This window comes from Parasteatoda tepidariorum, chromosome 2 (genome assembly GCF_982258835.1).
Source record: "Parasteatoda tepidariorum strain Cologne lab strain chromosome 2, Ptep-v5.0, whole genome shotgun sequence".
Lineage (NCBI taxonomy): Eukaryota > Metazoa > Arthropoda > Arachnida > Araneae > Theridiidae > Parasteatoda > Parasteatoda tepidariorum.
The window spans coordinates 71,599,024-71,623,721 of NC_141756.1; the positions used below are offsets into that span (position 1 = coordinate 71,599,024).

A 24,698-nucleotide genomic window follows, 5' to 3' on the forward strand; every position below is an offset into this window, starting at 1 on the left:
TATCAATTTTTTTTACCTCTATAGAAGCTTATCATTTACAAATGCATTGAGCACTTAGTTTTGTCAATAATTCTCTGGGATTAGAGACGTTAAGACATTGTTTTAACATTTCCGCGTGCGACAAAACAAAATGGCGGAAAATCGAATGCAATCCGCGACATCGCTTTTGCAGAAAACTTCAAGTTTTAGAACAGAGTCTGTAGAAAATACTGAAAGTTCTTATGCTTATCACAGAATGAGTTTTGTGGATGAAATTTTAAATCCAATGGATCGGCGATTTTTAAAACTGGTTGAAAGGGGTGATCTTGAAGGGTTAAGAACTCTATTCAGTGTAAGTATGTTTTTAATTACGGGATAAATGTCTCTTTAGATTTATAAATGTGGTTTACTTCTCTTACTAGAAATTTTGGATAAAAGTAATCTTTTTCTCTAGAAAATATGAGTGAAAGGGCGTGTTAATTTACAACTTAATGACTATGAGTTATGAATTATCTTGCACTTTGATTTTTTTTCTTTCTGTTGAGTGATTGCGATTTTTTAGACAGGAAGAAGTTGAAATTCAATAGAATAAAATATATGTCTTATCTAATGAATGAAAAAGGAAATAATTTTGGGAAAATATTTTTTCTTAATAAAATAAAGTCAAATACAATTGTTTTATTTATTTATTATTTTTTAATTTTTTTTCTTGACTATCAAAATTTATTTCATGGTAAAATCTTCAAGTATAGTTTTAAAGATAATCGTATTCAGAACATATGCAATTTTTTTTAATTAACTTGTGATTAATATACGTAATTGGTTTGTACATAGTATATGCATATCGATAATTATGCATAATAACAAAAAAAAATGATTAATATGATTTGAAATTTGTAATCGAGTGTATTCTGAGTAGTCTCAGGAGAGTAATTAGTAAAAGAGTAATTAGTAAGTTATTGAAGCATGTGCAGTAGAATGTGTCGTCGGTGAAATTTTTATTTTGGATGTAGCCCAAAATGGGAGTTCACGAAAATTTACTTAACTCAAAATGCATGTTTAAAAAATTGGATCAATCTTGGAATGCGTGTTTATAAAAAAAAAATGAGCCGAGTTTGAAATGCGTGTTTAAAAGAAAAAAATGGACAAAACTCAAAATACATGTTTACGAAAATAGACTTAATTTATAACGTGTTCTTAGAACGCATTATAAACTTAATTAATAAAATGGGAGAGAGAGATTATTGTTAGTAATGTGTGTTCCTAAAAAAACAACAACATAGCATTCGTTTCCGTTTTTTATATTGTTAGGACTAGTGCATTTCCAATGAATAAATTTTTCAAAGGAATAAATAAGAAATTCGTAATGCATAAATCACTTTGTACATATTTCAATATAATTCTGTTCAACAGACATAAAGGTAGATCCACAATTCCTTTTAAACATCCATAAAATCCGTGGCACTAATCCAAGGATATTTTAGGTTCCAATGATTTCTTCTTATCCTGAATATGTTTAGATTTCTTGTTAATGAACTTTCGAGTCTTAGAAGTCTTTGAAAATGTAAGGTATTCAAGGAAACTGACTCTTATTTTTTAAAGTTTAAGTTTACACGTGTAATATACTTTACCTTCTAGAGTATGTACAAGTATACAATCTGTAATTTCCTGTTCTTCGTTTATTTTGATTAGGGTAGGTATATATATCTACAGAATTTGACTCCGAGAGTTAACGCTTGTGTACGATACTGCTCTTTTGAGAAATTTGAACATTGTCAGACAGCAAGAAAATCTCTCTTATCTCTTAGTAGCATTTGATTAAATTAAATTGAGCACCGAATCGACTTAAATTTGCGTTTACTTGTTTTCTGGGAATTTTTGAGAGATAACTGCTTCATTGAAAATCCCGGAAAAGCACTTCAGAGGATTGAGTTTCTATTTTAGTATGAGCACACCATCTCGAGCAAATATTAATTGGAAATTTTTTACACCAGAGACAATTATTATAAATAGCTCGTCAAAGCAAGAAGCGGACAAAAATGCATCTAATTCTTCCAACAGTAGTATAAAGCATGCTTTGAAGCAACATCATACATGAAATAATTGTGGGAAGCTAATTTAGGACACAAAAATTAAATGATTTGAAACAAGCGAGGCACTAATATTAACTTTCAGTACACTGAGAAAAAATATGATCGTAACTAACAGAATTTTGCGAAATTTACTGTGTTTTTGGATCTGTAGAAATATTAAAAAACCCGATATTTTTTACCGAAGCACTTTTGTAAAGTTTACAACAGAACATTATTTTATAACGTGAATTAAAATTTGGTAAATGAGGTAAACTTTGGAAGTTTTTTATTATATCTCAGCATGGCATTAAAACCATCTATTAGATTCAATTTACTTTTCAGTTTTTATTTTTACTAAATTTATGGTAAGAACTATAATTTTGAAAACCTGGATTTCTGGTAAAACTTTACCATATGAATAGTTTAAATACCTGATAATTTGGTTTTATTGATATATTATGATTCTTTGCCAGAAATATCTTTGCAATATTTTTCAGACTGAGTGATAAGACGGCAATTTCCTTAAAAACAACCTCGGTGATCAAAGTATTAAAAACAATTAATTTATTATCTACTTTATTTTTTCCAACTGGTACGAAGAAGACGTGGTGGCTCAGGGGTTCAGACTGTTCGCCTTCCAATGAGGTGAACCGGAATCGAATCCCAGTCATAGCTGGTTGATACGAATTCCGCATCCGGCTTGCACCGACAGCAGTGCTGACGTGAAATATCCTCAGTGATAGACGGATCATGAGATAGCGTCCCCTTACCGTCAGGCTAACCATGAAAGGCTCTCGTGGTCTTCCTCACCATGTCCGGGTTAGTTCCATCAAAATATCTTCCACGAAGGCAAATTTCTCCTTGTACTTGATCCAAGAGTTCCCTTGTCTTCTGGATTGGGTTCAAAATTACAAGGCTACGGAGTTGGAGTAGTAAACCCAAAAAACTAAGTCGGCTGTTCAGCAACGGTTATAAAATATAAAATTATAAAATAAATAAATTTTCCTTGAATGAAAAAAAATTACCTTGAATGATCAATTTAAATTCATTTCAAACCCTGAAATTTACAGAATAAATTATGTTTCAGGAATACTTTCCTCCTCTTCTGCTCGAAATATTAATTTTAAGGACTTCCATGGAAAGCCTTAAAAAAGCTAAGGGTTTCCATGGAATGCTTAAAATAACTGCAGTTATTTTAAACAACGCTAATCATTGAAATGTCTATGTCGAGCAATTTGTCTCAAATATTGTATGAAAAGTTTTAATACAAATATTCTTTTACTGGGAGGCAAGCAATGTGCCGTCAATACCGTTTTATCAAGATTTCCTAACTGTGAAAAATAAGTTGCTCAAAAGTCATGCAAAAAGTTTAATAAAATATATTTAACTATGAGAAATATTCTAATCATATTATCCAAAACGTTCTTTCACAGTAATTGACAGGGCTTATCAGAAACGCGCATTTTATTTATTTATTTTTTTTAAAAATATAGTGAGAAAATTATAGCAATGCTAAGATTTGGGCTACAGTTAATGCAAGAGAAAAGTAATTTAGACTAAAAATATGTATATATATATATATATATATATATATATATAATATAGCAATGAAGTTTTCGAAGCCAAAATTAATGTTGCAATTTTGCTATCATAATAATCATAACAAAGTATTATAAAATTTTTTTAGGAGCATTCTTTAGCAATGCCAATTGCAAGCGAAAGCATTCTAGAGAATAACCAGCTTTATGAAAGACAATAAATGAATTAAAAAATTTAAATGAATCTATTCAATGCATGATTCTATTCAGGTGTTATGAAGTTACTAAATTACAAATAAATTTGCGAGTGAATATTCGAATACCGCTTATTGCTTCATACGTTGTTGTTGTCTCTAATGCTACTTGCCAATACAAGTTAGCCTGCTTTGTGAAACCAAACGAATTTAAGAAAGAGGGTGAGTGTCTTGTTTTTCAGTTGCGCCATCTATGTGCAAGAATGCGACTCCAGTCACACACATGTCACAGTCACAGCCCGGTTATAGGGTGGACCCATTCATACTTCCATTCATTCACTCAGAGACTGTAATTTTGACAAAGAACAATCAAGCTCCAATCCATTACTCCCAGAGGTATTAATTTGTTATGGGAATATGGAGGACTTTGTGACCCGATAGATTTAACGTGCATCAGTCACCACCAATCTTTGATCGGCGGAGAGGAAACTCAGGATCTGTCGAACGTGGACCCAATGCTCTACCCACCAAATTATCCAAGCCTTCTTTGAACGCACGATACAATGCAATAATAGATGAAGCATTTAAATCCTGAATAAAGTTTGGTTTTTATGATAACAGCAATTATGGTTCATATTGCGCAGATCTAATTGGATAAGTGATTAAAAATGAACGCACAATACAATACAATAATAGATGAAGTATTTAAATCATGAATTAAGTTTGGTTTTTATGATAACAGCAATTAAGATTCATGTTGCACAGATCTAATTGGATAAGTGATTAAAAATGCATAGTTAATAATGCTTAAAATGCATCTTTGGATTCATACTATCACATGTGATAGTAAATTTTTGAGAACTGACACTGAGTTTATTCCAACCAATCGCTGGAAATTAGTTACAGATTTTCTAAGAATAGAATCTGCTACTAGTAACACAGGAGTAGGAGTACAAGCATTGTTTTTTGTTGCTTGGCACCAATCAAAGATCTTCTTTGTGGAACTCTGACATTTTGCTCCTTGCTTCTTTTCTCTTTTTAATGTTTAAGAAATTTACATTGCTTTGGTGTTAAGAATTTGGATTCATTGTTAAACACTGAAAAGACGCATTTTGTGTTATGATCCTTTTCCTAAACACGCGTTTTAAGATATGTTCATTACTTCAAGCATGCACTTCGAGTTTTTTTTTAAATTCCCAAACACTCATTTTAAGCTATGTCTAGTTTTAGAAGCGTTCATCGTACATGCCAAGCTATGTCTATACTCTTTAAAGCTCATTTTGAGCTATGTCTAGTTTTCGAAGCGCTCATCGAACACATCAAGTTATGGTGTTTTCTTAAACACTTAGTTTGAGCTACGTCTAGTATTTGAATGTTAAGATATTCCAGGGCTAAAGAGAATAGAAGGGCTGGTTCACTCCTTTGAAGAAACTCTCGCCGCGCCAATCTTCCGATTTTCTCTAGTGACGTCACTTTGGCGCAATGCTCGCACTTTTACTTCAAAAACGGAGCGTTCGGCCTTACTAGCTCTAACTAATATTGGAGCATTTCTTTTTACGAGATATTCTAAGACATTTGTTATTTTCTATAATGACTTACCTCAGTTTTTGTTGTGAATTTACAAGAATTTAAAGCTATTATCGAAATGCCAGTTTGCGCGATTGCAACTTGCAAAAATTCTGATAGAAAAAAAAGGAAAAAATATCATTTTCCGCGTGTTCCCTAAAGTAAATGAACAACTATGTAAAGAATGGATTCCGAAATGACACAGTTAATATAAAACAGCAATACGTTTATTCTGACGTTAAGAACTTTTATAAAAATTCATTATCTAAATAGAAACCGCCTCGTTACTTCAAAAAGAATGGCAGGTGAAAAAAATTAAAAAATGGATAAAGCCAAAGAAAATTAAAATGTAAATAAAAAGTATAAATAAAATATATAGTATATAATTGAAATTCTCCTAATTTCATAACATATTTTTTAATGAAGTTATTCTAAATATTTATGATTTTTTAAAAAATTATATCCCCTTAAATTTAAATATCTATAAATTAATGTAATCATAAATTTAAATATCTATAAGGAATTGCAAAATTTCTAATGTCATTATGAACCTAAATTATTATTTTGTTTCAGTAATTAAGCGTTTAAGGTTGATGTTTCCTAATGATTAAGTATGAACAAATTGCTATTAACGGCCGATTTTAAAATCAGGGATTCTAAATTAAACTCAATTTATTGTTATAAAAGAATATGTAGGTAAAAAAAGTGTCGATATATGCTTTCATTTTGCTTTCATTCAAAGTTAAAACTGAACTTTTTAAAATAAAGTATTTATAGTGTCATTTTCGCCAACTAGTAAGACATTTTTATAAGTTTAAAATGGTATTTTATTTTAATATAATGGCCAAGAAAGTTTTTTTGAACTATGTTTATGAACGGAAATAATGTGTTAATTACGTAAAGTTTAAAAGCTGATAACCAGTAAAAGTCTAACATATTTTCACAAAGAGAAAGATGCAAAGTTATCATAATATCTTTGCTTGCGATCTCCGAGATCTGTGGACACAGTGACGTCATGAGGAGGGAAATCGTAGCTTCAGCTCTAAGAGCGGAGTGAACTAGCCCTTCTATTATCTTATTCTCTTTAGCCCTGAAGATAGTCACCGACGATGCATGCTTTCTAACTTTGATTTTCATTGAAAAATATTATTTCTTATTTTTTTGCAGAGCGGAAAACTTCCCAACTTGGATAGTTGTGATTATAGAGGTAGACGAGCTCTAGATATCGCTGTTCAAGCCAGAAATCTAGAACTGATTGATTATTTATTAAATGATCTGGATATCAGTAATATACAGTATTATTGTGGTATTTTAAGCGCTGTTCTTGAAAAGGATATTTATATATTGGACATTTTATTAACAAGGTAGTATTTTGAATGTTTTTGATAATTGAAAAAAGAATAAGTAATTGACTAAAATTTTATGTTAACTTTAAATTGAAGACTTTTTAATTCAGATTTTATTATAAATAATTACGGACCCATTATTCAGAAAAATTGCTATATTAATGTATCAAAATTTCAATGCACTTAAAGGGTTCCATATTTATAGTATTTATTGCAATCTTAAGTTTAGTTTTGTATTTTTTTTGGAAATATAAGGTATTTTTAAAATCAAATAATCATTGATTGGTTATTGAAAAGAAAGAAAAAAGATTTAATTCAAAATCAAAGTTTTTTTTTAAGTTATAAAAAAGTGAAAAATTAAAAATACTTTTAATTTCTAAGTGTATTATTAGACATTGAATTAATATTGCTATCAGGAATCATAACTATTTCGTGTTCTCAATTAACAATGCAAATTTGGTTTGAAAAATTTGTGCTTTTTTTAAAAAATTCAAGACGAATCTTGATTGTTATATTATAGTGTGTTCCAAAAATGCATCTGCGGTGTCTCATTCGTTAGTATTCTTTGAATGCTTCATTTAAGGAAAAAATAAATAAAAAAAGGCGTTAAACATCTTTAATAACATAGTTCCACTGTGAAGCGTGTTATTTTCAGCTAGTCGATACCATATATGCGCATTTAAATTATCAATCAATTATTATATCTATAAAAATATTACTCGATAGATAAAAAAATGCAACTGAAGTTTCCCTTCCAAGTACTCAAAATCTAAAAAAAAGGTCATACAATATTTATTTTTCTAGCATGAATTTTTTAATGTATTAGTATAAAGTCTTATTACAAACTCAGCAATACGATTTCGTCGAACTAAACCTTTTGCCTTTAAACAATTCTTGTTTTAATTCTCTCCAATGTCAGCTATTTTTTACGCACCGTAAATATATCTTTCGTTTTAAAAATGTACAAATTCAATAAATAGGTAATTTAATAATAAATAAAATATAAAAATGACGAAAAAAAATATTATTTAACAACGATTTCGATGTCAAGGAGATCTAGAGAGTATTTTTTATTGTAATATGATTTGGTGTAAAATTTATTTTTACTTATATGATAATGAGATAATAATATTCAAATTGAAAATAAAGATATTGTTTAATTAGAAAAAAATGTAAACCAAAAATTAGAAGATGACAAGTTTGTCTTAAAAATAGTTAATTTTTAATTAGTTATTTAGTCTCTATTTTAGGATTTCATTTTTACTTACTTGAATCTTTATTTACTTACAGAGTATCTGACAATAAAATACTGGAAGGTTACCTCAAGTGTTTAGTTGGGGGTGGTCAAGAATGTATTAGATGTTTACCTCAAGTAGCTGCTTCGAATTTAACCCCTTTAATGGTTGCTTCTCTTGATGGAAATATTGAAATTACTAAAATGTTTTTAGAGAGAGGATATAAAGTTAAGAAACCACATTGTCCTCGTTGTAAGTGTGATTTGAATTAACTTATTTTTATGCTTATAATTTATATATCTTAGGTATAATGCTATTATCAAATAGCTTTTTCGAAATAACCAGTTTTGAAAAAAAATATTTCGAATCAATATTTTGTATTATTCCGCATTCGGTTATGTATAGGGTTATCTATTAATAATCGAATTTTTAGGCAACTGAATCTAATATATTTAGACAATCTAATGATAAAAAATGCATGCTGTACTCAAATAAATATTGAGTTTTCGAGTTTATAACCGATATGTTTATTCCTAGATAATATACATTGCTTTCATACATCTATATACGAATTTCGTACTTGAATATGTACCACGAAATATATTTTCATATATGTTCAAAATTTTGAAAAGTTTTAAAAAGGATATGTTATATTAAACTTAATCTTTCTATCATACTTAAATATTTTAATTTCCAATAAAAACCTTTAAAAGTCTAGTGAACGGGCAATTTATTGATAATCTATTTACTGCATGTCTCAATAAAATAATAGTAATCTTCTTGCGGGCAGAATGTTAAAGAAATATTTAAAACAAAAACGTTATTGAAATTTTTATTTTTAAAACTGTATATTCACTCAATATAATAAGTATCCATTTTAGTTTTTATGACTAGGTTGTTGCATTAAAAATATTTATTACGAGTTTTGTTTATAAGTCGTCATTTTTGACAATATGTGTCAAAAACGACGACTACTGCTATGTTATATATACCTCTTGTCACATGTATGAGATTCTCGTAAATTTCAATACTGAGTCCCTATAAAGCAAAACTATTAAGAGAAAGTCTCGAATTTCTCTTTCCATAAGAGAAGAATTGCTTCATTTAGAATTACTGTTACTATTTGGCGTTTATTCAATGAGCACATATTTAAAAATATTTATTGATAATTTTGTAGCAGCATTTTGTTTAGAATTTCATACAAAGTTTAGAAAAAATACCATTGGCTTAAAATTTTTTAAGGATGCTGAAAAATTAAGCTTTAGATATAATATTTGATTCCTTTTTTTATTTCAATAACAAGTCTTTATACTTTTATTTTTCTCTATTTGCAGGTTGACTTGCATAAAAAAACTTCATCAAGTCTAATTTTACATGAATATTTTTTCCTTCTTAGGTACATGTGAAAAGTGCTGTATTACTCGAACTAATACTGTAGAAACACTAACAGAATCTATGAGCAGGCTGAATACGTATCGTACCCTTGCAAGTCCTACGTATCTCATTTTAACATCATGTGATCCTATTCTAGCAGCTTTTCAATTAAGTCACGAGTTGTGTCTAATCAGCTGTGAGCTACCCGAAAATCAAGTTAGACATATTTCTTTTTTTATTATCAATCATTTGTTTACTTTAATTATTACATACAACGAGGAATAACTAATTTAATAACAGCACGTCTACCATAGTTATGAAAAACCAAGCAATTAATTATTTGTAATCGTAATTACAATAAATTAAAACTAGCTACAACTATATTAATTAGGCATAATTACAACTAATTGAAACCAATTATAATTTTTGATAATTAAATTTTTATCGCAAATATCAACAATTATATTTCATGATTAAAACTATTACAGTAGTGGTAACTAATATTTAACTATGTATGATTACAAATAATAGCAGTCTATGATTATAAGAAATTGGAGAGCTGAGTGCATAAATGACAGATGTGATATTTTTGGAAAAAAAAAATAATGTTAGATTTATCGGGGAAGTTCCTATTTTAGTTATACAGCATTCATTCGTTTTACTAAGTTTTTTAATTGGAAGATCTCATATGATGAAGAATCCATGTAATAGTATTCGAGAGTTTTTGAAGCAGAAAAACTATTTAAGTGCATTTGGCGCACTAAACAGTCGACAAGTAGCTCTAGAATAGTTGCTTGACAGCGAATTAAAAGTGCCATTTTCAAATTTGATAAAATTGCTTCGTGGTATAAGCGAACAGCTTGAATGAGTGTTCGGTAGATTTCGCCAATTGGAAGCGTATGAAAAATATAAATACAAGGCATAGTCTTATATTTTCTGTCACCCTATAAACTCAACTGTGATCATTCATCCACTCAGTTCATTTGGATTATCTGCAAGTGACGTCAGATAAATCGTTAAATTTGTCGATTCTGAAACCAATCAGGTTTGACATACACGCGTGACGTTGCTTACAAGTATACAATTAAATCTAACTTCAATCACTTGGTTAGGCATAATCACTTCACGTCTCACTCAACTATGATCATTCATCCACTCAGTTCATTTGGATTATCTGCAAGTGACGTCAGATAAATCGTTAAATTTGTCGATTCTGAAACCAATCAGGTTTGACATACACGCGTGACATTGCTTAGAAGTATACAATTAAATCTAACTTCAATCACTTGGTTAGGCTTAATCACTTCACGTCTCACTCAACTATGATCATTCATCCACTCAGTTCATTTGGATTATCTGCAAGTGACGTCAGATAAATCGTTAAATTTGTCGATTCTGAAACCAATCAGGTTTGACATACACGCGTGACATTGCTTAGAAGTATACAATTAAATCTAACTTCAATCACTTGGTTAGGCTTAATCACTTCACGTCTCACTCAACTATGATCATTCATCCACTCAGTTCATTTGGATTATCTGCAAGTGACGTCAGATAAATCGTTAAATTTGTCGATTCTGAAACCAATCAGGTTTGACATACACGCGTGACGTTGCTTACAAGTATACAATTAAATCTAACTTCAATCACTTGGTTAGGCATAATCACTTCACGTCTCACTCAACTATGATCATTCATCCACTCAGTTCATTTGGATTATCTGCAAGTGACGTCAGATAAATCGTTAAATTTGTCGATTCTGAAACCAATCAGGTTTGACATACACGCGTGACGTTGCTTACAAGTATACAATTAAATCTAACTTCAATCACTTGGTTAGGCATAATCACTTCACGTCTCACTCAACTATGATCATTCATCCACTCAGTTCATTTGGATTATCTGCAAGTGACGTCAGATAAATCGTTAAATTTGTCGATTCTGAAACCAATCAGGTTTGACATACACGCGTGACGTTGCTTACAAGTATACAATTAAATCTAACTTCAATCACTTGGTTAGGCATAATCACTTCACGTCTCACTCAACTATGATCATTCATCCACTCAGTTCATTTGGATTATCTGCAAGTGACGTCAGATAAATCGTTAAATTTGTCGATTCTGAAACCAATCAGGTTTGACATACACGCGTGACGTTGCTTACAAGTATACAATTAAATCTAACTTCAATCACTTGGTTAGGCATAATCACTTCACGTCTCACTCAACTATGATCATTCATCCACTCAGTTCATTTGGATTATCTGCAAGTGACGTCAGATAAATCGTTAAATTTGTCGATTCTGAAACCAATCAGGTTTGACATACACGCGTGACATTGCTTAGAAGTATACAATTAAATCTAACTTCAATCACTTGGTTAGGCTTAATCACTTCACGTCTCACTCAACTATGATCATTCATCCACTCAGTTCATTTGGATTATCTGCAAGTGACGTCAGATAAATCGTTAAATTTGTCGATTCTGAAACCAATCAGGTTTGACATACACGCGTGACGTTGCTTACAAGTATACAATTAAATCTAACTTCAATCACTTGGTTAGGCATAATCACTTCACGTCTCACTCAACTATGATCATTCATCCACTCAGTTCATTTGGATTATCTGCAAGTGACGTCAGATAAATCGTTAAATTTGTCGATTCTGAAACCAATCAGGTTTGACATACACGCGTGACGTTGCTTACAAGTATACAATTAAATCTAACTTCAATCACTTGGTTAGGCATAATCACTTCACGTCTCACTCAACTATGATCATTCATCCATTCAGTTCATTTGGATTATCTGCAAGTGACGTCAGATAAATCGTTAAATTTGTCGATTCTGAAACCAATCAGGTTTGACATACACGCGTGACGTTGCTTACAAGTATACAATTAAATCTAACTTCAATCACTTGGTTAGGCATAATCACTTCACGTCTCACTCAACTATGATCATTCATCCACTCAGTTCATTTGGATTATCTGCAAGTGACGTCAGATAAATCGTTAAATTTGTCGATTCTGAAACCAATCAGGTTTGACATACACGCGTGACGTTGCTTACAAGTATACAATTAAATCTAACTTCAATCACTTGGTTAGGCATAATCACTTCACGTCTCACTCAACTATGATCATTCATCCACTCAGTTCATTTGGATTATCTGCAAGTGACGTCAGATAAATCGTTAAATTTGTCGATTCTGAAACCAATCAGGTTTGACATACACGCGTGACGTTGCTTACAAGTATACAATTAAATCTAACTTCAATCACTTGGTTAGGCATAATCACTTCACGTCTCACTCAACTATGATCATTCATCCACTCAGTTCATTTGGATTATCTGCAAGTGACGTCAGATAAATCGTTAAATTTGTCGATTCTGAAACCAATCAGGTTTGGCATACACGCGTGACGTTGCTTACAGGTATACAATTAAATCTAACTTCAATCACATGGTTAGGCATAATCACCTCACGTCTTCCGAGTTGTAAGAACCCATGTTTTTCTCACATCACGTCAAATGTAATTACATGTAATTTGAATAATAGTGTAATTGAATGCTGTAGTCAATTGAATTTTGCAGAAATCTCTGAGAGCAAAACTGTGAATAGCATATTATAATTTTTTTCTTTATTTTTCTGTAATTCTAGAAAGAATATATGGAATTAAGCCGGCAGTGTTCCCGTTTTGCTGCTGATCTTCTTGATGAATGTCGCACAACAGAGGAAGTGAAAACATTAATAAACAGAAAGCGTGGCTGTCCTGACAAATCTTATAAGTTAAATCGCTTTGTTACAGCAGTCCATTATAATCAGAAATTAGTAAGTATATCAGTCACAGAGAGAATTCTCTATGAGCGTCGATGTCAATGTCTCGGCGTATTGCGTAAACTGCGCAAGCATAGAACGTATATTTATAAAAGTTCAGATGAGTGCTCTTGCGCAGATGATGTATTACACCGAGACTTTGTCTTTAGCGCTCTCTGTGAATCAAACCTAAAGTTAATCACTGCGATTATGCATAAAATTTACATTAAAATTTGGTAGATTAGAAATATAAAAAACTAACGGCTATTATAATCATGGGAAAACGTGACGTTGAACGGAAAAAAATGTTCAATAAGTTAAATTCTTGTCACTACCAAAAATCTTTAACAAATGCCTCTTTTTTAATTATCAGCTGTTTATCACTGACATTTTTATCATCGGATTCAATAGTGAACTTTTAAAAACATCTTTCCTTGAATAAATATATACTTCTTAACGTAATCAAAAGATAACGTAATCAAAAGATAACTTTAAAAGCTACTTTTTTCCTTTTTCCAATAGACTAAAAAAAAGAAAAAAAAAAAAACGAAATATTCTTTTTGCCAAGCTTATAACGGGAGATGTATAGCAAACCATTAAACGAAAAAAAAAAAGAGCAAACACGGACGGGATTTTTTTTTAGGCCATGCGAAATGAAAATCTTCTCTTTTTTTAAAATCTGTTTTAAAAACGATAAGATCTGGAAATGCTTAATATACATCATTATATATTGATTAAGTTACCTATTTTCTTTCAGTTTGTTACTCATCCTAACTGCCAACAAGTGTTACGATCTATTTGGGTAGAAGGACTACCATGGTACAACTGGACATACAAAAATCGTGTGCTACATGTCATGAAGCATGCTTTATTAATGCCAGTAATCTGCCTTGCTTATTGTTTTGCACCGGAATACAAAAAACTCAAAGCTCTTGATATACCTTTAAACAGATTTATTTATTATACTTCATCGTACTGCACTTTTCTATTCCTATTGCTACTTACTTTAATTTTTGACAGGTAAGAAGAATTTCAAAATCACAATTCATATCGTTTATTTTTAATATTAATTATTGTGGAACAAATGGAACAACATTTTGAAAGCATTTTAAATACGGTATTTGGTTTTACGACACAACAAAAATTTTTTTTTTCTCAATTCTTTCTTAGCTAGGTAGCATATTGAATATAAAATATAAAGCTTGTCTTCATATTTAAGAACACTACTTAGTTATTCCGTATATGATGCTATATTGTGACGGCGGTGTTAAGCATATTCGACAAAAAATACAAATTTTTACTTTTAAAAATAATTTTTTTTAAAAAGGACAAAAAAGAGCATTTTCAACAATTAAAATTTTTTACGGTTCTTGTCTTAGTCAGTAATTATTTTCAATATAAGTTTAGGGGTGTTGAAAAATGTGAATTTTTATCAAATAGCATTCAGTTCAAATGCAAACAATCATTTAAAATACATGAAATTTCAATCAGTTAAAATAATATTGAGATATGTTCTCAAAAAGTTTCAGTATTTAAACGACCGTATTTCGTGGTATTAAAATTTACTATTTAAATTAGGTAAATATTTCAACGGTTAATTTGAACTTCAAAAAATATAAGTTACTTGGATTAAGTTTAATAGAATTGTCAATTCAAATGTTTGTTCTTTTTCTTCTTTTGAAGTGTTTATTTTACTAGGTGTCAAAACAATGACCAGCGATTTCGAAAAAAGTAAAAAAAAGATAGAGAGTAAGAGAAATACACGATTTATTGCTTTCTGTTATGGGAAACAGACATTTATTCTCAACAAGCTATAATTAGTTACTAAAGTAAAACTGATTTCTATCAGTTACCTGTAGGTAAACAATGTTTTCAAAACAACCATTATTTTCAGAGTGATTTAGAGGGCGAGAAAAAATTACAGTCGGCTATGCAAGTATATATGTTTGCACACTGTAAAAAATGAGTTAAATGTATCAAAATAGCTCTGAAACTTATAGTCGTACTTCAGAACCCCATGAAGTCAAAATGAAAGCAACATGTACTCATTTTTTTTCAAAAGTGATGTGGAGGGAGAAAAGTGTGAGATAGATGTTCGTTAACTGTCTGCAGGACTCGAACCAAGGACCTCCGGATTCTAACCACCATAGTTGACCACCCAAATTCAGAGTGATTTAAGAAGCTTTATTTAGTGACCGCCGCAATGACATATCATGATATACTAATTTCCAATTTTAATGGTATAAAGGGTTGCAATTTGTAAAATATGGTTCCAATAACTTAGGCAATCGGTAATTTTAATTTCACTTTTTGCTTTTATCGCTATATCTTAAAACCTTTTAAGCGAGTGGAATGAATACCAATAATTGTTATTGCGGAAGAAACTATATAAAGTTTCCTAACACACTCTGGTCTGTTATGTACAAATATGGTGGTTAGAGCATCCTATTACGGACCTGGAAGTTCTTGGTTCAAATGATGCAGGCAACTATCGAATATACCTCTCACATAATTTTATCTCTACACCACTTTTATGAACGCATGTTTTTTTACAGTGTAGGCTTTAAAAGTAGTAGAAAACGTTTTTTTATTATATTTCCCGCAGAAAGCGCGTTATCTGTTGAAGGAAAATGTTAAGCTTTACGACTAGTATCTCAAGTTTCATCCCAATCTAAATTAAAGACGTACTGTCTTCCTGTAAGCAAACGGTATACATAATCTCTTTCCGCATTTTCAACTCATTTTTCGAATCGTCTGTCATTTTTAGGATATCTATCCATGTTTGTAGATATAATTGTAAAAAAAAATATACTTTTTTTTCAAACAAATTAACTGCAAATTTATATAAATTAACAGATTTGATGGCTCAAGGCAAGGCATGGCTACAGAAATTCTTGTAGGTCTGTGGATTGTAGGATTTTTCATTGACATGCTTGCGAAGTGCTGGACTGGATATAGAAAAGGTTTAGGTTGCTGGTACAAAAGCTACTTTTATGATGCAGGAATGATACTTTTATTTGTTATTTCCGAAGCTATTTTTGTACTTAAACTATCTGGTGTACTGAGTGGTTCCATGAATCGTAAGGAGATGACTGGTTACGATCCGGTACTAGTAGCAGATGCTATTTATGCCACTGCATCAATAATGGCATATTGTCGAATAATCGTTTGGTGTAAATTTAGCTATCACCTTGGACCTTTGACAGTAACGTTAAAACACATGATTGGAGATGTGGTGCGCTTCTTTATACTTTTTCAAGTGGTGGTCATTGCGTTTTCAATTGGAATCAATTCACTTTACAAATATTATGAAAATACTGGGGAGTGTTTCAAAGACGGAAACCATTTGCACAACGGAAACGAGTTTCAAACGTAAGTACAACTTTGCTATGTATGCTCTATTATTGCTTGAATAAAATTATATTAGGCTTAACATTAATTTTGGAGAAAATAATTTTAATATTTTCATGCTAAAAAAAACTGACTTAATTAAAAATTATTTGGGTATTTCTGAAAGTTTATCAATTACAGACAATAAAAGACTAGGCAAAAATAAACTATGATATTAGAAAACAAACTATAAAAGCTATATTAGAAAAATTGTGACAGCTTCGAAATGTAGTTGATAGTGTAATGAAGAGAATTTACATGTTTTTCATAGATAGAAACACTTGTTATGCAAGCAATGATAAAATGATTACAACCAAGCCCATCTGTAGCTGAGTCACATTTAGTAGCTGAAAGTAACACTGTAGCTCCTGTTGCCTCCACTACATCTTAAAACTTTATTTTTATATTTAAAAATTACTTTAACTTACATACTTTAAAGGAATTTTTTTTAAATAATTTTTTAAAGATGTTGTTCTTTTGTCGGCATAAAAACACAGAGATTATAATATGATGATAGAGGTCACACTTCCTTTCCACTGGAGCTGAAGTCGGTATTTGAAAACGCTAATATAACTCAAATATTCATTTAAATCAAGTGCTATGGTAAAATTTCTGTCCGAGTTATGTTGCTGCACGACAAAGTTAGACCACACTTAGAACAATAGCGGAATTTTAAATAGTGATTCTCGAGTCCATTTAAAGTTTCTGAGTTCTGAATCCTTATGAGATTCCCTCATTTTCGTTGTGCTTAAAAAAGAGTACTGCGGGTACATAGGTTTCAAATGGGTGGCGAAGTCAAGCGTTCAATACTGGGGCAAATAGCTACCAATAGTTTTTTACGAACATGGCATTGAGCAACTAGTGTCACAAGAGGCCAAATCGATTGTAGACAGTAGTTATGAGTTTCATTAACATATAGTCTTTGACTCATAATTTATTGACAGTACATAATATTTAATTAGAAGATCAGTCTTTAAATGAAAAATAAACCAAACTTATAAAAAATTAATAAATGTTCAATATGTATCGAATATATCGCAACTTTAAACAGTTCGCAAAGTAAATGTCAAAAGATGTGATAGCAATAAAAGGTTGATGTTAGAAAGGAAATTTTCTATGAAATTTAAAGGAAAATTTGCATCAGTTTTTATAATTAAACAATATACACTGGAAAAAAAGTATTAAATGATTTTGGTAAAATAAACAATAACATATTTTCTTATTATCCGTGATAAAATTTGATAATATTATCATAACATCTTAGAGTATGGTAAAAAAACAAACATTTATTCAGTTTAATTTACTTTTCAGTTTTGTATTTTTTACTAATTAGGTGGTAATAAGAATTATAATTTTGAAAACCAGAACTTCCAGTACCGTTACCATATAAATGGAAAAAAAATCATCAAATGAATGGTTTAAATACCGTATGTTACGTTTTCGTAACCAAAATTTTTCGTAACCGTTTTCGTAACCATTTTTTTTCTTACCAGAAATGTCATTACCATTACAGTTCGGTAATTTTACCGACATTTTTTCTCTCCACGTAGGTTCAAAAATGTCCCATGAAGTTGTTACGTTTAAAATTCAGCGTAGGTTTTGATTTTATGCATTATTAGTTTGTTATAATTTATAATGTAAGCTGAAACAAACCTTCAATAGTGATAATTTAATTACAACAAAAATTTTAATCACCCAGAGTTAATTCGAAATATAAAATCACATAAATTTGATAATTAAAATAGTTGTTTATATCTTTAAGTCTTCCACTATGGCTTCTCCATTCTGAATTTTATTCTCTGTTTTGAATTCTACACTGATCATGCACCTCACAACAAATAATAATTTCAGAAATCGTTGACTTATGATTTATCTTGTGGATATAGTTATTTTTTACTTATGTTATCAAGTGTAAACTCCCTGGATTATTTTGAGGTAGTTATTAATAAGAATTATACTGTTCAAACTCTTTTAGTTAACTTCTACTTTTTCCTGTGAGAAAACTACGGATCGTTTATCCCGCTTTTTTTAAATATTTTAGTTCCGCTTCCTCTAAATCGTTAAAAAAATATTTTTTTTTCACGGAATAGAAAAAAAAATGTATTTTTTTTACTTTGGCCAAATCATGAAGCAGCTTAATCTAATCCCTGTAGATGAAAGGATGTGAAAAGCTTGCCATCCATCTGTAAAAGTTTGTTGAGTGGTAAATGATAACTTATTACATTGATGAAGATAAATGATTCTAAACAACAGAATTTTCAAAATAAATATGAATTTTTCAAAATTTAAATATAGTTTTAAGCATCTTTATTCAAATTAATTTTTGCGCAAAGTATTCGCGCATAGCTTTCTTTAGACTGTAGATAAAGTGTCTGTACATTTAAGAAAAGTTTTTAAACCGGAGTCTCAGAGATAACCTTAAAAATTGTTTCATGAACGAAATATAGTTAACCAGTTTTTATTAATAAAAATGTATAGTGAAACATAAAAGTTTACAAAAGGTACTAGTCAGCGTGATAAGATGTTTCAAAATTTTCAACATAAGAATAAATTATTTAATCAAATAATTTTAATTTTTTAAATAATCTAAAGTAATTCTCGTAATGCTTAAAAAGGCTTAGAAATTTTCTTAATTTTGGTTGTTCTTAGAAAAACGAACACATTTAATGCTTTTATTTAATAACTTTACAACAAGTATGCCTTTTCCACAATTGACTTGCTTTTAAATTGGTCATTGCATTTTGATTTTAAATAACAATATAAATGGCAGAAAATGAATATAAAAGACAGAGTAGTTTTACATTTATTTTAAATATATATAATTATTTTTATAAGTTAATAAACCAATTTTTGTAGATTATTTCAAACAGGCAACAAGTTGTTTTGGGCAATATTTGGAAAAGGAGAACCTCACTTTGCTGACATTTATCATTGTCCAAAAAATGATACTGGATCAGAATTGGGAATAAAAATTGCTGAAAATGATCACTTTTTTACTGAAGCCGTTGGATATGCCATGTGGGGCATATACCATTTCATTGCTTGTTTAGTTGTTCTTAACATGCTTATTGGAATGATGGCAGAGAGCTATCAAAGAGTTCAGGTAACTAAATTTTTAACCTTTATTTAAATGGTGATAAAATATTCAATTCTTCTTATTGACCACACCTTCTTATTGACCTGAGAAACAATAGAATAGGAAGGAATCGTAAAATGATTTGAAAATATTAGATTACGCGGAGCACAACTGCATGGCAGAAACTAAAATTTGAACTGACGGGCTTAAGCTGTTTATGCTCAGGATAAAAAAAATAGCGAAAAGCCGTTTTGTTTACAAAACAGCTTTAAACCGTCAAATATACAAAGAAAATTCGTAAAAAAAATGCAAATTTTTTTTACGAGCTAGCAGATGATGGATAAAAGCAGAAAATTTTTTTTTATTTTTCTTAAATAGTTTTTTTTTGTGAAAAATATGTTTTCATTCTGCAGAATATTACAGTTATTTCTCACAGTGTATCTGCGAAGCGGAATTTATGTTAAAACAATAAACATATCGATTTATTCAATTGTATTCTTTTTCTTTTTTATTTTCAATCTATTTATCGTCAAAAAACAATGAAAAAAATTGTTGCAGCTGTGGAGATTGGTAAGCGAAGACAGAAGGGAGCCCTTTTCCTGAATGAAAATAAAAGATTTCTTTTCCTTTTTTTATTTAAGTGCTTAAAAAAAGTCCTTTTAATATACATACATATTAATTCTTCATAGGAAAACGCTGATATAGAGTGGAAATTTGGCTGTTCTACCCTTTGGCTTAGTGTATTTGATTATAACTGTTTAGTGCCGCCTCCTTTTAATTTGCTTCCTTCTTTGAGATGGTTTTTTATTAAGTATAGAAGAGTGTCAGAGAGCAAAGGAAAGATTAGTTACATTAATATTTTCAATTTCTCCAAACAGGTAAGATGCAAGAAAATTCTTTTTAAACTTATTTTACTTTTTCACAGAAACTTACGTTGTAGAAATACATTGCATGAAAATACATTTATAAATTAATGCATATTTTCGTACTTCGTATGGTAATTATAAGGAAAAAATGTTTAATGTAATATAATACGAAGTAAAAGTGCCACGGTTGTATCCTATTTGTCAACATAAATTCAAAATACATCCGTTCAAATAAAGGAAATATTTTTCTAAAGTACATATTTTTATGATTGTAACACCTGCCTGTTTTCAAACTTAAATTTATTTTGAGAGCCGTTTTTTCCTTGAAATTGTTCTCCGATCTCTTCTGTAGATGTTTCTAAATTTATTTTTCCATTTTTGTACCTCAGTTTCATATAATACAGCTGCACTTCTATTTTAACCCGTTCAGGACCGACGATGGAGAACGAAGCGTTCCCGAACCCGCACACCCCGAGAGTATACGTCCTGAAGAGTATGTGTACGTACTAATACGATATTTAGTATTTTTTCTCCAATCTCTGCCTGGGGAAGGACTTACGTCATACAGGCATCTGAAGGGCAGATTTGTTTTTCATTTTTCCAGGGGCACCATATTAGGTGGGACAACGTTCCCACAGTAAGGACAGATAGTACAGAGAATAAAAGAACATTCGTGCCTTGCCCGGGACTGGAACCCAGAACCTTTCTGATGCAAGGCAAATTCCCTGACCCTTTCACAGGCCGGTCAGCGCGATATGTAATAAAGGAGAACCGAATTGAGAATCGGAAAAGCTCGTTTCATGCATGACAACGTGAGCCATTATAAGAGAATCGCGTGTCCACGCATTTGTGATCACGTTCTTGAAAGTGGTTAATAACGCATGTATAATTAAATTAAATGAATCTTTATAATAAAATATCAACAGTAATTCTATGTGAAAAATTAAATTAAAACAGAAAAGATGCAGAAAAGTAAAATCACATATAGTAAAATTTTATAAATACCTAGACAAGTTTCGGTGTCACATTTTTGCAATTTAATTCACTCGGACAAATGGCGGAGATGGCGAGACAGTGATGATATTTTTTGACAAAAGTGACGTCACACTAACTCAGATAAACATTTAGTTTATGAATTACAACATTAAAGTGACTATAAAAGACAAAAAAAAATTTTAAACGTAGAAATCATTTTTTTAAAATTTTGCTTTTGTTTTTACTGTAATGTTAATGCTTAAGATGTTGATGATTTGACGCTGTAGTGTGAAAGTTGCCTCGGTTAATATCATCTCTGTTTTGGTATCCCTGCCGTTTTCCCTACTCATGAAGGTGTACCGATGTGATATCGAAACGCGTTGAGGTTTTAATAAATTTTTCTAATTGTGATTTCCAACGTCATTTTTTGTTAATTTGAATCTTCATCCAAAAAATCATACGAAAAATATTTTTTCTAGAAACTTTTTCACAAAAACAGTGAGAAGGAAAAACTAGAACAAAAGCTTGAAGAGGAAAAGTATGAGGTAAATTAATTTTTTTATTTATTGCGATACAAAAGTTTATTTCTGTTGAAAATATTAATATGGGATATTAACACTTCTTATTGAAAAAAAAAATTGTTTCGTGGTTAGTTTAAGTAAATATTTTTATGAAATATTTTTATGAAATATTTCTGTCAGTTAATATTTTTATTATTTCTTTTAATGTATTTATAACTATCGTTTACACTGTAGAAAAATTATAGATCAAATTACGGTAAAAAGTACCGACACTCAGTGTGACGGTTTTTTTTCTCCGTATAATCCATTTTTATCGGAACATGTTACGTATTAAAAAATCTAATATACCCTAATTTTTGCAGTAATAATGGCAGCAAAATCACTGAATATCTTTAATTAAATAAATAACACTGTAAAATTTATAGTTTACTATTTGACGGGAAATGAATTTTATGGATGATGTACGCAAAGTTCCGGTATTTTGATCCGGAATTTTTTAAAATGCATAGATATTATCAATTCATATTATCCCTTAAAGTAATACTATTTCTGAGATCAGATTAAGAGGAAATAAAAAAAACGAAAATGCTAAATGAATAAACATAGTCTTAAGTGTCACAGTAAATAAAAATGAGAACTCTTTCGTTTTAGAACTTAATTTAGGAAAAAAGTTTTAAGAGCTTAAGTCAATTTGAAAATTTAATTAATTTATTTGCCTAAATCGTATATTTTTCCTTGTTTGAAACGCTTTTTAAAAGCAGTGTTTTTAATATTTGAAGTCATAAAAAAGATATGCCTTGAGAAAATGTAAAGTTTCCTCAGAGCACATTACCGAAATTTTTAATTGCTTTTATCTCAAAGCAAAATTTTATGGCCTCAAACATAAAATGTATTTATGCGGTGGTCGCAAATTATTTATTTTTGTTTCAGAATTTCTAAACCGTGTCTTCTTTTAATTACTTTTCGATCTGATGTTTCTATTTCTTTTCCCACTCTTGTCAATAGCTCATTTGTGTTCATTATAATTATACTATTTTAAAATAATAAAAATATTAAACTAAACATTAATATTTTCTATGTTTTTATTTAAAATATGAATAATATATGGAATTATATTTAACCTTAAAGGAATCTAATTAACGTTAAAATCTTTTTAAGCAAAATAAGCGTATCCTGTTATAGCCCAAATATATTTTTGAATACTTCAACAATTGTAGTTTGGCTCTTTCACTTTTACATCTTCTACTTTTTTCAGTTAAATTAGTTTTTTGAGTTGAATGGTTGCTTTTTTTCATTTGCTTGTCTTTACTTAATTTGTGAACGCTGCTTTTCAATTACCTACCTATCTCATCCCTTACAAAAAAAGTAAGGCGATTTTGAGGTATAAATATGAGGTTGATTTTATAAGGTGTAAATGAGGGTGAAATTGAAATATAATGATGAGGTTACTTTTGGTGTAAAACATTACCTAATTTTCAATCTCAGGTGTATGCTTTTGCACGTGCGAGACATTTATAACCATCGATCTCTGGTGTATTTACTTACACTTTAAGTTACTTTTTTTACAGTCAAAGGCATATCATTCCACACTTTAGAGGTCGTAAATGAATATATTTGTATATCTAAAAGCAAATTTTTAAGCATGTGATGAAACACCTCTGGCTGGATTTCTATCAACATCAAAATGAGCTTAATTATAAAAAAGAAAATTTTTTCACATCTTATTAAACATCTCAATACATTCAGTTGAAATCGGATGAAATTACTCACACCTCAAATATGTTTATTTGCTGGAAGAGTAAAAAACAAAAAGAAAAGGGAAAACCTACTTGTACAACTCAAAAACAACCTCGACTTTTTAAGGTTGTTTTTGAAGTTAACTTCAATTAAACCTCAAATCAACCTCAAATGAACCTAAAATAAGCAACTTTAATTTTTGTAGGGGATTCCTCTTATCATTGCTTAAAAACTTTTTTTTATCCAAAAGAAATGAGTGTGAGTTAGAAATAAAGTTAGTAACCATTTTTATGAGGAAAAAAAGTAATTTTTATTTTTGTCTTAAAAATAAGGATTTTAAAAACAACTCAAGTTAGAAATAGCTAAATAAAGATTGTTGAAATGTTTAAATCTAGAAATTCAATTTGTACTTTTGAATTGGAAATTTAAAAATTACAACTGAAAGTAAGCAAATTATTTAATTCTATTAAATAGAAACTCATGATTCAACTTATTAGACGTTATTTGCATACAAATGGGTTAAAAGACTCTGCTGTTGCATCTGCTTCAAGTCATCGATGTTGCTGGAAATCTCAAAACGACAAGAAGAGAAATAGCAAGTCACCATCAGAAGTGAATCAACATTCAAATTAAATATAAATATTTGTGATACATATATCTTCTTGGAAATAAAATAATTTATTTTTAATGGCGTTTAATTTCTTGTAATTTTACAGGCTATTGTCTTACGCCAGAGATATTTTTATTCCAAATAAAGAAGACTTAACTTAGCGCAAAGCACAGATGCCACATTAAACGATAGGGTCATTTCAGTACTATAATTAAACCCATTTTTTGGTGTCAGAGCACAAAACGGGTTCTTTAATTAAGTATTAATATAATTTATAAGGAAATGCAGCAAGACACAGAATCGATTCAATTGAGTTTCAACTTTATTTATAATTCAATTTATTCCTTTTTTCGGCACTGAAGAAAGTGTTTCATAATAGTAACGAAACTGTTTTA

The 24,698-nt window shown here is 30.0% G+C and overlaps 1 protein-coding gene across 1 annotated transcript; it reads left to right on the forward strand.

Annotated features, from left to right (window-relative positions):
* On the forward strand, nucleotides 1-24,381 carry LOC107454480 (short transient receptor potential channel 4). The gene is made up of 11 exons (XM_016071687.4): nucleotides 1-331; nucleotides 6,517-6,713; nucleotides 7,986-8,182; nucleotides 9,327-9,520; nucleotides 12,973-13,143; nucleotides 13,886-14,148; nucleotides 15,985-16,500; nucleotides 19,375-19,621; nucleotides 20,284-20,472; nucleotides 21,915-21,980; nucleotides 24,168-24,381. Exons 1-11 carry the CDS (start codon nucleotides 131-133, stop codon nucleotides 24,324-24,326), a joined length of 2,400 nt encoding a protein of 799 aa, XP_015927173.1. The 5' UTR covers nucleotides 1-130; the 3' UTR covers nucleotides 24,327-24,381.
* The last annotated feature ends 317 nt before the right edge of the window (nucleotides 24,382-24,698 follow it).

Bases quoted from the DNA above. Each gene is read 5' to 3' on its own strand.
- LOC107454480 (XM_016071687.4), top strand. From the start codon at position 131: ATGGCGGAAAATCGAATGCAATCCGCGACATCGCTTTTGCAGAAAACT. The intron at 16,501-19,374 runs GTAAGTACAACT...CAATTTTTGTAG, and splicing joins AACGGAAACGAGTTTCAAAC to ATTATTTCAAACAGGCAACA. The intron at 21,981-24,167 runs GTAAATTAATTT...TCTATTAAATAG, and splicing joins TTGAAGAGGAAAAGTATGAG to AAACTCATGATTCAACTTAT.